Raw genomic sequence first — 13,731 nt, forward strand, 5'->3', positions numbered from 1 at the left:
TGAGTATTTCGACAAGAGGCATGAAGGGAAACGATGAATGTGCTGTTTCAGGAAGGAAAAGAACAAAAATGAAACACTTTTCTCAAGTGCTAACAGTATGTGTACTAGAGAACAAAAACTGTGTGCTGAAATTGCAACATTAAACCAACAAAGAGCAACTTCTTCAAGAAACTACTTTGAGTCCCACTGTTCTTGCAAATAAAGCTGATGCAATTATGGCTGGAGCCTCTGGGCAGCAAAATCAGTGGTGGGCCTGGCCTGGAGCACTCTTGGGCCACCAGGGAGGGGCACAGAGCAGCTCGCTGCAGCGCCCCTCAGATCACCCTTGCTGCCTCAGGCTGTGGAGCACCTTTGATCTAGATGGGACTTACCCGTGGCCTTGTATCTTCAGCCATCTTCAGCCATGTATGGTGCTTGCTTCTTATTATTTATTTTGAGACCATAAGGGGTTTTTTTGTTTGTTTGTTTGCTTGCTTTTTCCTCACAAATTCAGAGCCTTACAGCTAACACATATTTGCAATAACCGATAGCAAATATGCAGGCTAACTGACAAAACTGTAAAGATAAGCTCACCACAGCATGTCTGTGGTATACAGACCAGATGTGATATCTGTAAAGAGTTTTGTAAAGAAAAAAATCCCAGAAGTTTCACATAAAACATGTAAAGAAACTAATGGGCCAGCTCCTACACATAATTTTTTTGATACTAGTCATCTCCAAATCATCTCCTGCAGGCTTCTTATTCATGGAGTGAAAGTGTAGGAGGGAAGACAAGAGTGCTGAGTGGACACTTGGGTGACTGGCATTAGGAGGAGCAGTGTCTCCGTCTCCCTCCCTCCCTGCGGCTTTGCCTACTTTCCTTCCCATCGCAGGACATGAGCAACGTGGAGCACACACAACGAGGGCATCGCAGTGCCATTAGTTGTCTCTACAGCACAGCCAAAAAGCAACAGGAAAATGTGGAACCAAAAAAATGCTTTAATAAATATTCTAGCGCGGACTTAGATTTCAGTGCAACCATGGCACATCTTTCCCACAAATGGATAAGATGCACTGGGTTCATGAATCTGCATAGGCAAACATACAGGATGTAAGTGGGGTCTGAGGCTCTCCTCCTTGAGGGACAGGAGAAGCGTAGGTGGGTGACAGAGCTTGTCAGAGTTTGGTGAAGTGGCACGTAGGGAGTTCAACAGACGTCTCCATACCGAGTGGAGAGGTTTATTTAGGCACGCTTTGTAGGAACAGTATTTGAACTTCTGAGAAAACCTGACCTGATTAAAAAGTCTTTCGTTAGATGTTTGTTAGGAATGCAAAAATGTACTTACCTTCTGTAAGGTTTGCCCTATACGTTGTGCCTGTTAGGAGATACAAAGGTTGCATGTGGCCAAAAGAATGTGCACGAAGATGATGTGTTAGGTATATAGGTGTTCTGTACTGAAAATTTGTTTTCCAGAAACATGCTAAAGATGAATAGAGGGTGTATTGCATTTGCCAAAAAGTGTAGAAAAATATCTCCTGCCTTTCTAGTGATAAGATCACTTTTATACACTGTTGAGAAGGCCCCACCAGAAGTCATCTGTGGAAAGGAAATCCTAACAGCAGAAAAATATTTTGTTGCCTTGTAACTGGATGTGCTTGCATTGAAAAAGGCCAGTTAGGGTGCTGAAGACTGTACATGCTTCTTTTTTTTTTTTTTTTTTCTTTTTTTCTCAGTATGTGCTGACAACAAGAATGAACTAGAGGCAGACCAGCAGATGGACAACTTGTACCTGAAAGCTTTGGAGGGATTTATTGCCGTGGTGACACAGGATGGAGACATGATCTTTTTGTCAGAGAATGTCAACAAATACATGGGTCTTACCCAGGTAACTTGTTCCCTAACACTTCCCTGTCTTTGTAATACAATTCCTAGAAACGAGTCCTATGCCTAAATGCAGAAAAACAGCTGCGTGTCACTGCAAAAAAAGATTGGAAATAAAATGTCTTATTTCTCAGGCAGGTACCCTGCACACCAAACAAAAGGGGGGTGGGTGGGGGTGTCCCTCTCCCTTTCTATCAGAGTTGTAGTCTCTTTGGTGACTGCAAACTTGCCTTCCTATGTATTACTGTGGAGAGGAGAATGGACATTTATTCAGCTTCTGCCTTGGACTATGGGACAGAGGGCATAGAGCTGCTTTTTTCAGTCCCCACTTTTCTGCTTTGTGGATTGGGGGTTTTCTCCTTCTGTGTTGAAAATAACCAGTGGTGTTGACTGTTAACTGCACCGTGCAAATCCAAAGACAGGAAATTGATCTGGGAAGAAAATCAGAAATTATGCATAGGGTAAACAAAGGGAGGGTCACAGGATTTGTGTCTGTGAGCATCCTGTCAATGCACTTAGTTCTAGTGACCAGTTTCACCCGAATAGGTGGTGTTTAAAAAAAGATAAATACAATTAGTTGGTTTTATTTGGCTAAATATAGTTCTTACTTCTGCATAGGTGGAATTAACTGGACACAGCATTTTTGACTTCACTCATCCATGTGACCATGAAGAAATTCGAGAGAATCTGAGTCTGAAAAATGGTAATAATGAAGAGTCACTGCTTTTTAAATAATCAAATGAAGTAATTGGCTGACAGTAGAGATCTGTTAGTCACGGTAAAGGGAATTTTCATTCCTAGAGTAATCATAAACTGTTATTCAATACTTTGCCGATTTGTTTTGTTTTGCCAAATATTGCTTATATATGATAGTGCTAAGAACTTTTTGTTTAGAGCTTTCCTTTCATCACGTTACGACAGGCGTAATGTTTTCCCTTGTAACACTTTGCAAAGATTTATGTGCTGCAAGCTAAAGCATAGGTTTAAATGCACAAAGTCCCATTTAAGTTCCACTTGAAGTTTTAGGTCTGAGCTCTACAAACTGCTCTTCAATGGTCCATGCTTCTTTGATGGTCTCTGCAGGTAAATTATCTGAGAATTAGTCTGTTATTTCTATCAAATTCTTTATGCTTATAAATAGAAGACATCAAGAAGCAAATCTGAGAAAAGTCATTTGCCATTTTCCTTATACAGGTCCAGGCTTTGGAAAGAAAAGCAAAGAGATGTCAACTGAGCGTGACTTCTTCATGAGGATGAAATGCACCGTTACCAACAGAGGCAGAACTGTTAATCTCAAGTCTGCCACATGGAAGGTACCGTATTTTAGCCATAATTATGTTTTATGTGAAAAGACATTTTGGCATGTAGAGAAAGTACATTCTAAGTTTGTGTCTCCTTCAAAAATCATTATTTCAGGTTTTGCACTGCACTGGACAAGTTAAAGTGTATAACACTTGCCCTCCTCACACTCTGTGTGGATATAAAGAGCCTCTTCTCACCTGCCTTATAATAATGTGTGAGCCTATTCAGCACCCTTCAAACATCGATATCCCCCTGGACAGCAAGACCTTCCTGAGTCGCCATAGCATGGACATGAAATTTACCTACTGTGACGACAGGTAATCTCTACTGATTTTTCCTTTCCATAGGTGTCTCTATCTTCTTGAGCAAAAGAAGCAGTCCTCCCAAATGTCCTCCTGTGTGGACCTGGTAAGCAAGGACTAGAAGAAAGTACAGTCTGTTACCAAGACAGCTATTCAGTGGCTCACATAATCCGTTTCACATCTCAGATTAGGCAAAATGGTAGTCCTGCTGTATTTCCTCCTCCTGCTTGGTGAGGAATTCAAGTTTACTGGCAGAAGATGAGGCCACTTAGAGCCATAAGCATTAGTTTCTTGGGTTTTAGCAGACTAAAGACTACACAGGATTTCTGTTCTCGTTTTTTAGAGAATGTCTCAAACGACATGCCTTACGGACCTTAGTCAAGGACTGTCTTATGGTTGGTTTGGCCCAGGATGCTGTTATCAGTTAGCTGGAAAGTACTTTATGCTCTAGATTAACTAAGAGTTGCTAAGGCATCCAGAGCATCTGCAGCTCTGAATTGGGGTTGCAGCCTCTTGCTCAATTAAAAGCAAACAACCTTTGCTGGTTATCTATCTGCTCCTTTTAGTGGCGAAATAAAGGGGAGGGGAAGATCTTGGGTCAAGCGAGGGGCTGTGTCCTCCACTCCCCGCATTTCCCGTCTGAGTGGAAAAATGGAGATCCCCTTTGTCTCCACCTGCCTGATTCCCCCGAGGTTCTCTATGGCATTTCATATTGCCTACCTCTTTTCTCCCTGTCTACATACTGTGGTAACCATCTTCCCTGCATGCGAGTGAGCCAGAGATCCCTTCCCATTAAGTGTCCTTCCATTCCCCGTTTCCCCAGAAAGTCCTGTCTGTACTGCTCTGGGTTTGGTGTTTGTTTTGGGGTTTTTTTAAGTTTATGAGATCATCCCTGAATTTAATACGAAGTTTTCTGTCTAATGAAACCGGTCTCCTGAAATTCAGAGATGCTAACAGCTGCGGAGGTCTGTAGGGTTATCAGTGGGGTTATATGTATGCTCGCACCTTACACAAAAACTCACAGGATTGAGATCTTAGTTATTTTTTTCATCCTTCAAAAGTTTTTTAAAACTTGTGCTAAGTAGGATTATTATTTTAAACAATGCGATAAAGCAACCGTATAAACTAGCAGTGTTGGCAGCTGTGGATGAAAGCAAGATTGCAAGTGTGAAACTTGTGACTGACCTTCTTCTGACCTCTCTGAGAACTCAGCAGCAAGTGTGCTGTAGCTAGAAATGTCCTCTGATGTAACCGCAATAAAAGAGACTTTTTTTTTTTTTTTCTCTTGTTAATACTTTCAGGATGAAAATATTGAGATATCAATAGGATTTTGCTGCTGGGGGTGGGGGAAGCAACGATATGGTAGTGACTCATTATTAAAAGAACGTACCTCTGAATTGCAGGGGCCATTCAGTGGCTAGAGGAGAGTAATAGAGGATTTTGCTGTATTGCGTCCTTCACATGTCTCTGCCAGACTTGATGCAGAAGCAATTATAAATGAGAATTAGAGGGACTGATACTATCCCATTAAAGATACACATACTTATTTTAAAAAGAATGACGTATTATGCCTTGTCTTAACCAGTGCGAGTTGATTTACAGGGAAAACTTTTCATGTGGCAGTGAAATACAACAGCTTCCTCTGGAGGATTAACTTGTAGGGAATTTCAGAGATTTTTCTTTAAAACCAGGCAACAAAACAGCATGTCTTTTACTGGATAGTTTTGGTTGGATGTTTCATTCATGTTTTATTGAGATTATGATAAAGCTGTAAAAAGCCAGCCAGGCCAGAGAAGGAAGAGACCTCCCGAACCTTTCAGGTTCTTCCCAGCAGATCCTCCTGGCTCTCGCTTCCCTGCCAGAGGGATGTTGATTTCTCTCCAACAGGCGACACATCACTAGACACATAAAAATGCAAAACACTCAGCTGTTCTTATCAAATTCGGTGCTGCCAGACAAATTGTATTGAAGGAGCAGCTCATGCCAGGAATGTAAATCCAGGCTGAGGAGCAGGGGAGGAGAAGCAGCATGTGCCAGTCAGATGCCTAAACACTTTTCAACCTGCTCTGGCCTTTCGGCAGTGAAGCAGCAGGGCTGACACCACTCATTTCTCCGTAAGAGATTGTGTATTTCCAGTTGAGGGCTGATACCATTGAGGGCAGCGTGTCTCCTCTAGCAGGCTTGTGCAGCGATCAGAGTATCTCCTTTGCAGTTCATCTGATGCGAACAGGTCTGCTTCCAGGGAGCATTGTTTTTATTTTTGAAGCATTCAGTTAAAGAAACTCTAGGATTTCTGAGGAAGTACCTTAATGAATGGCAGCCGTGCTGGACCTTACTAATGGAAGCATCCACCTTCGGCATGAAGCTTAAGTGGGTACAAAAGAGAGCAGCACTTGTACATGAAGCTGAAATTCATCCTTGCAGAAAATGAGGATCCCATCTGTCATCTCTTTAGGAAAGCTCGTAGTCTCTGTCCGTCACAAAGCAACACACAAAATATATAGGCTTGCTACCTTTCAGCACTTTGTAACAAAAACAAGGTGGCTGACATGAAGTGCCTGGATTCTGTTGGCATTTCCTCAGGTGGGTACAGTACAGGTGTGATATGAAGCAGGCAAGACTGGCCATCCCTCATTCAATATGTGTGAGCATGTAGCCCATATATTTTGCTTTCCAGAAATAATTTATATATGAGGGCCTATGACTTGCCAGTGGTTAGGTGGGATATGTTTGTATTCTTAAAACAGCTTTTGCAAGGTGATGAGCCTGTAAAGAACGGTTTGCGAGATATAAATAATAAAAATAGGTTGTTCTGTTAAATGCCTGCTTCAGCCATTCCTGGAGAGTGATTTAAAAACGTTCCCTTGCTCCACTTATCTTGGCTAAGTGGTTTACAGGAAGGATTATTTTAGCTGTAATACAGAAATGCTGATCAGTGGTACAATTCAAAACTCCAAGTGAGGATTTGGTTCAGCTGCACAGTGCTTTTGTGTCGGGGAAGATTGCCAGTGAAGGTGTTTTAGTCAGGAAAAAAGGCAAGTCTTTGCATGAAGGCAATTTTGTTACCTTGGTGGCATAGCTGATGCTCAGCGTATCTTCCCGTGCAGGGAAGCGATGGGTAGGTACAAATAGCAGCTGTATGTTTCTGTGGTGGAAAAATCCACCAAAAAAAAAGTAAAAACTGTATCTGAATTTGATAGAAAACCCTGAAACTCCTTCAGGTGCCCCAGCACATGCAGTTTCAGGTTTTCAGGCCTTTCTGGTTTCTGCATAACAAAGGAAAACCATACGCTGTGTTTTGGAGGGGCCCAGGGTTTTGAAAGCAGGGAGGGTAACGTGGCATTGTGGGCGGCGGTGGCTTTTCCCCTTCATCCCTGCGACCTCTCTGGGGTGCTGGGGAGGGAAGAGGGAAGCACTCTTTGCCCATAATTGCTGTGGGCAACATGCGTGCCGGGACAGAAGGATAAGGAAACAAATCTATTCCACACGGGGCAAGATGTGCAGGCGGCGACTCTGAAGGCTGCGTCACAGACCAGTTCCCTGGCACCGGCACACTGAAAAACGTATGTTCCCCATTACTTTGAAGGCATGACTTGCTTTGGGGAATTGCGTGTTCCTGGTTACAAGAAACTCAATTAGTTATAGTCTTTTTTGCCATTTCTTGATTGGAACATTTTAACGGAAGGGCTGAAGAAGAAAAAGGAGCAATGGAGGGATGTATGGTGATTCAGAATAGGATGGTGCAGGAAGGTGCAATGCCAATAGTGTTGGTCCCAGTTAGTTTTCTCCCAGTATGAATGTACATGTGGGATCCAGGCTGTACCCAACTGAGATGAAACGGAGTTGTATTGTGCTTTCAGTTATGTCCCTGTAAAACAGAAAAATGTTGGCTATTTGACCTGTATTAGGGGAATATTTTTAAATTAGGTGAGAATGCAAATAAGCCTTTCAAAGGACCTGCTGTCCTTCCATCCCTCTTCAGGGGGAGAATGCAGTATGGAGACAACAGTGATGATATCTGAAGCCAAAGATCCAAATTTGGCAAAACTGACTTTTGGTATATACCATATTTAAGAAAAAACATAACCAACTTCTTTTGTTAATAACAAAACTTTGATTTAGATAGACCAAACAAGTAGGAGAGACAGAGTCTGGGTGCAGTTTTTAATGTACCCATCTAGGTTTTTTGCCTAGCAGGGCAGATACAGCTGAGCAGGCCAGCCGTTCCTCTGAGGAGTGGACAGGGGTCTCAGGATTTTGCATTTTATTTTCTTCTTTGGCCTGGGTTAGAGTGGAAGAAGCCATGAATGTTTTCAAGAGGAAATGTGGGTACTTGGCGGGACTGCCATGCTGCCCTGCCACCCACTCTATAGCAGGCTGGCAGAGTGCTTTAACCCCAGGCGCAGTGGCTGTGTTGGGATTTATTTTTTCTTTCTTTCTTTTCCTTTTTTTTTGTTTTAACTCATTCTGCTTTAAGTATAACTTTGTTTGTGTGTTCCCATCAAGACCAATTTAACTTCAATAACTTGGTAACAGTTTGAATACAGAAAGATTTTGTTAAGAGATCCACACCCTCACACACACAGTCCACACACAGCCCGACAAATATACACCCGGCTCTTTTTTTATGAGCCGTAAACATTACAGCAGTCTTTCACAAAGAACCTGACTTCTCAGTCCCAATGGTTCCTACGATACTATTTTAACTCAAGAAATGGTATACAATATAAAGCTTTGTGCTCCTATAAAGAGACAGAAAAGCACAATTTTAAGAAAAACCAAGCCACTTGAAATAGCTTATTTCTTAGGAGATGTAGTCTTTGAAGCAGTGATCTTTATTTGCTTTGCCATTTCTCAAAGAGATAAAGTAGGGCAAAGTTGTACAAATCTAGAAATACAGGATTCAGATCTCTTGTTTCTCCATTGTGTACCCTAAGCACAAAACTTTATCTTTACTGCACATCCTAAGAAATGGGTATATTATGAGAAACTGAAGTAGTGCTCAAAAAGCATTTAAGTAGCAATAGTTGGACAGATCCGCTACTGTGGAGGGCTACTGCCCACCTCTTTAATGCGGGTTCTGAGATTTTGACCTCAGTACATCATGGGGACAAGTTTAGCTCAGAAAACTGAAGGGTCAGTCTGGCAAAATTAAGATTCCCCCAAAGGTATTTGTGTTCTCAGAAACAAGTGGTTAACAGGAAAATAAACAGCCTCTCAGGCCACCTGTCTTCTTCAACAAAAATTATTATTATCCTTCTAATTGGCACCAATTTAGCTTTTACAAATGCAAAGGAGACACAAAGCCTACTACGGCAGGGATGCCATCCAAAAACACCCTACAGTTTGTTTTCTAATTTTGTCATTCCACAGCTTGCACAAAGAGCAATTTTCTGTCTGGTGTCTAAGCAAAAGTAGAAGTCTTATGTTCTGGACTCAGGTTTGTAAATGACCCTTTGGTCCCATGAGGCATATACATTTCTGTGACTTTCTTAGTTATGTCCTCCTCCTCCTCATAGCTCCGTAGGATGCTTTTTCCTTTGCACTTAGTCCTCTGTGTATTCTCTTGGCATTTCGTATTGCTAAGAAGCTTCCGTGGAAGTGGAGTTTGCAGGGTGCCACCTCACTGGCAACCCTCAAAGTGATGCTCAGTTGAGGTCAGTGCAGAGACCTGTGCTGAAGCACTCGCTGCCTCCTGGCCCCGGTGCTGTTCGGGCACTCGGCTGTGGCCAGTCGTCTTCCACGAACGTCTCAGGAGAGTCACGGGACAGGTGTGATGGAGACGGGGATAGCTGCCCGCCTCGGCCCTGGTACGTAATGCGGCATGGAATTGGCTAATCTGATTTCCAGCCCTGCACTGCCTGTAGCCCACGAGCTTTTTTTTAAGCTTTTCAGAGTCAGCAGTAACACCAGAGGAGGAATAAAGGAAGGTGTGATCTGCCAATTCATGCACCCAAAACCAATACTGCTAACAATTCTTGGAGAGAGGGTGTTTGTTATAAAACAGTGGTATTTGAAAATGTGGCTAGTAAACATTGTCAGCCAGTTCTAGGGGTTTTGGGGGGATGGGAGAAAGAAACATTCTGTAATTTTTAAACCAATCGTTTCACTCCCAGGAGTGTTTAAAGAGAAAGGTAATGAATCTGAATAGTGGCAACAGATTAACAGATCAGTTAACAAGGGTGTAGAGGCTGTTTAGCTATATTTTTTTTTAACTAACTATTTTAGAACAATTACTCTTGATTAGTATTTCACTGTTACTAGGCATGGGTTTAGAATTTGGCCAATGTTGTGGGGTTTGTGGGTAATTCTTTGATATCTTATTTTTATCTTTCTGTATACTTTTTAGTCGGTTGTAGGAAAAACATATCAACCCACCACTTGCTAACTAACTTTCATCCAGGATCACATTAGATCTAATTATATTTGAAATTGTCTCAGTAGGATCGCACCACAAGTCATTCTGTGTCGTGGAATGACAAGAAGAGTAAATTTATAGTGAGGGTGCTCGTTATGAACAGTGAAGAGCAATTTAAGAGGGGAATTACAGGACTGGAATAAACACTGTGACATAGAGATTGCAATTCCTGTATTGTGAGAGTTAAGAGTCCCTCGGCCTGCTGTAACGCATATTTTTTGCTTGCTATCTCAGTTCCACAGTTGACACCCATGAAGGCTGTAATGTGGTTTTGTATTTGCATTGGTGCTGCTGGGTACATGATGCTGCTTTTTTTTTCCCCCCCATTATCGTTATTTCCTCTTCCTTCTCCCCACCAACCTCCCCCCACCCCTCCCCTTGGCTCTCAGCTGGATTAAGAGTAAATCCTCAACTTCCTGAATGTTAAAAGCCTTCCCCTTGTGATGAGCTTCAAACTAACCAGGATGGTTTTATGATACTATGCCATTATATAACCAAAGGCCATAGTTTCTGTTTTTAAAGACTGTATATTTACACTCGTCCTGGCAAAAACCTCTGGCCGCTTACACCAATGTGTCCCAGCTGACTGCGTAAAGGCAAGCAGCAACTGTATTTTGGGAGCCTTACTTTTAATAGGGCTCCTTCTGTATTTGTTGTTTTCTCCTGATGGTTCAGCTCGGATGACCAACTCGTTACGAGAGCTTCTGCTTTTGTTAAAAAAGAAAAAGCAATTGTGGTTTCAGAGAAAAGTTACAGGTTTGACTGGGGTGCAACTGAGAATCAGCTCAGAAGCTTGCCAGTGATGAGAGTCAAATAAGCAACTCTTTTGGAAACCCGATTCAAGAATTTCCCCTTCATCAGTCTAATTGTAAGCGTAAATAAAACTGCAAATATAAACAGAAGAGTAAATCTTCGCAGAAACCCGATAAAACCAACTACATTCTTTGCTCAGCTAAACCATTATAAACCCAGGTTTGTTCCATGGAAATTGGGACAGAGAGTAGTTTTCAGAGTGACAAAACCAAGGTGTCCCGGGGGTATTAGCTATGCAGTTCCGTGGAGGCGAAGGAAAAGCTGACTCAACGCCTTGGCGTTCAAACCATACACAAAATAGCTCCATCTTATGTGTCTTCCTCGCTGGAGGGAGATGTGGGAGATGAATGCCATGCTCCTGCTCTGTTTGCTTTACAGTATTTACATGTCTGTCTTGTAAAGACACGCCTGTGTCTGGAGGGCTTGGGCCAAGGCTGTCCTTCCAGGGAGTACACAAACCTGAGGATGTGTCTCTTAAAAGTAGCAATGCCACTAATCAAATGTGCTGGTGGCAGATAAAGCCTTTCCAAGGGAGTTAGTTACGAGGTATAAAACTTGGGCACTACCATTGATGGCAGCAATGTGCTGCAAGATGTGACCATTCCTTTGCAAAGCTTCCCGGCTTTCCAGGGTTTATGATAACTTAGCAGTCAATTTGGAGTCGGTTTTGATGCTGCTCTCTACAACATTACAGGTTGGTATTGCAGTTTAAAAGCTAGCAAAAGGCATCTAAGAGTGTTGTAGCTGACTTGGAAAACAGTAATGTTTCCTTCTTTTCCCAGAAGATACGGTATCTTCGATTTCGAATTTATATAGAGGATTTTTTTCTTTTTTTACTAACCATGTTTCCTATAGAGTTGTGTGTGATAGTATTTCAAATTGAATTTAGGAAAAAAGAACCCTTTTCCTCCACCCACTCATTAGAGAAAATCATCTGCACAGCTTGATGACCTATTTTCATTTATTCAGGAACTTGTGAGAAATCCTGCCTTGCCGGAGTCCTCAGAAAGGCTCTGAAAAAAAAAAAAGTCGAGTTTTTGAGATCATAGCTTTCTTTGTGTAAAATCCTACTTAGTTTGTGGATTAGTCACCCCAGTAACCTAATCCATATGCTAAAGTTCTCATAATTGAGAAACACTAAGTAGAAGAGCTGTTTTTTTTAACTGTCCTTAATTTCTCACCTTGCATTTTTATTTTACTAAATGCAATATCCAAAGTAGTGATTTAACCCTTTTATGTATGTTTGTTGAACCCACACATACTTTTAAACCTAATGGTGCCAATCACTACCCCCTTCACATGCATTTGATTTAGAATGATGGTAGTTGGGAGTTTCTGCATGTAGTGGGCAGCTTGAGAACTTTGTCAGCCAAGGTTTTCCAGTTAAGAGCTTCTATAAAAGATGCTATGAAATAGGCCTAGGAAAATTTGCAACACGTGTAATGACATCTCTAGGAATTTTTATTCCAGCAGTAGTAAAAGGCAGTTCATTCTGAACATGGAAATATTTCAGAAGGTGATCAGAAGTCCTTTACAGCTCCTAATGTGTTCAGAAGTTCAGAATTTCTAATATTGCACCTCAAATTGTTAGTCTAAGCACTCGAGCTGATAGCTGCCCTGCACATGTAAGCATAAGGCTAAGGCAACCTCAGTTTTAAATATTTGGTTTTTTCTTAACCAAGAATAACAGAGTTGATTGGATACCACCCAGAGGAGCTGCTGGGCCGTTCAGCATACGAGTTCTACCATGCCTTGGACTCAGAGGGTATGACCAAGAGTCACCAGAACTGTAAGTCACATTCTTATTTTTCTTCATAGTTTGCACGTAAAGCACAGCTTGCAGGTATCTCAATAAGTAGTTGAAAATACAAATGTGCCTTGTCTGTAGATATTCTCTGAGAACAGTATTTACACTTTGTAAGAAAATTTACAGGTTACTGTGCTTGTCTAGCTGAAACCTGCTGCTGATCTTTCCAGAGGGTCTGATTTGTGCTATAATTAAAACTAAGCTTGGATGGTAGAGAGGAGAATCGCTGTCTCCCTAAGGGATAATACAAGGATCAGCTGAAAATTTGAAAAGCTGAGTTAGACAGTACTAGCCTGGTGAGAAGTGCGTTTACTGCTGGTATTATCCTTCTGGTGTGCTGTTGGGCTCAGCAGGAAGAACAGCTGTAAAGGGTAATAGTAATATTGCAGTGTGTTTTTGAATGTCTGTCTTCTGCTACCAAATAACAACTATCTTCCCCACCCAAAACAGATGTGCAAAGAGACTCTCTAAAAGGGATATTCATTATACAAATAATATATACTGCCAGGAACAGCTTCTTCTTGTTATTCTTATGCCTATGTGAACTGCCAGTTTTAGCTGTTTTTAATGTAAAGTACCCAAATTCTTCCGGGAGCAGAGATCAGAGCCAAGATCTGCTCCCTCTCTTCAGCAGGCCACACAGTTACGTTTCCTCTCTCACACACATAAGGAGTCTTAAATTTATTGGATTTAAATCTTCAGTCTCTGTCCCTAGAGTTGGCACTATGGCTGGAGACAGCATGGTGCACTAGCACACAAATGACATTTCCCACCCTTGGCCGTTACAGCCACTGAGCTAGTGTATGGGAGAGTTCTCAGCAACACATCACTAAAACATCTGCTGCTGCTCTTTCTATAAAAACAAAGCAAAGCTCCTAGACTGGAGTCCACAAGCCCACAACCCCCCCCCCACCTCATAGTTACTATGATCAAGGTCTCTGTCCTCAGGAAAAAGGACCGTGACTTAGGTCATGTCTGTGGGGAATTGCCCACCAAATAGACTTACAGAAAGTATTTCTGTACTTCCCAGGGAAAAGTAGCAGCAAAGAATAACTGTCTGACCTTAAGGGGAAAAGGGAATATGCGTTAGCTCTAATGGCAAGGATTCAGGACAGCTTTGAGTTGAAATGTTACTTGAAAGAATGTTTGGCAGTGATTAAAGTTGTGTGCTGTAAAACAGTGTTGGTATGAATCATCCTGTTTCCAGAGCTGCTTTAAAGAAAAAAAA

At 41.9% G+C, this 13,731-nt stretch overlaps 1 protein-coding gene across 1 annotated transcript in view; it reads left to right on the plus strand.

Annotated features, from left to right (window-relative positions):
• The window catches only part of EPAS1 (endothelial PAS domain protein 1), a 110,841-nt gene that overhangs the window by 84,013 nt on the left and 13,097 nt on the right, over nt 1-13,731 (plus strand). The window contains exons 4-8 of the mRNA XM_009880662.1: nt 1,714-1,865; nt 2,480-2,564; nt 3,056-3,174; nt 3,278-3,480; nt 12,379-12,485. Coding sequence (XP_009878964.1) covers nt 1,714-1,865; nt 2,480-2,564; nt 3,056-3,174; nt 3,278-3,480; nt 12,379-12,485 — 666 coding nt within the window. The remainder of the gene's footprint in view (nt 1-1,713; nt 1,866-2,479; nt 2,565-3,055; nt 3,175-3,277; nt 3,481-12,378; nt 12,486-13,731) is intronic.

This window comes from Charadrius vociferus, unplaced genomic scaffold (genome assembly GCF_000708025.1).
Source record: "Charadrius vociferus isolate BGI_N301 unplaced genomic scaffold, ASM70802v2 scaffold192, whole genome shotgun sequence".
Taxonomy (NCBI): Eukaryota; Metazoa; Chordata; class Aves; order Charadriiformes; family Charadriidae; genus Charadrius; species Charadrius vociferus.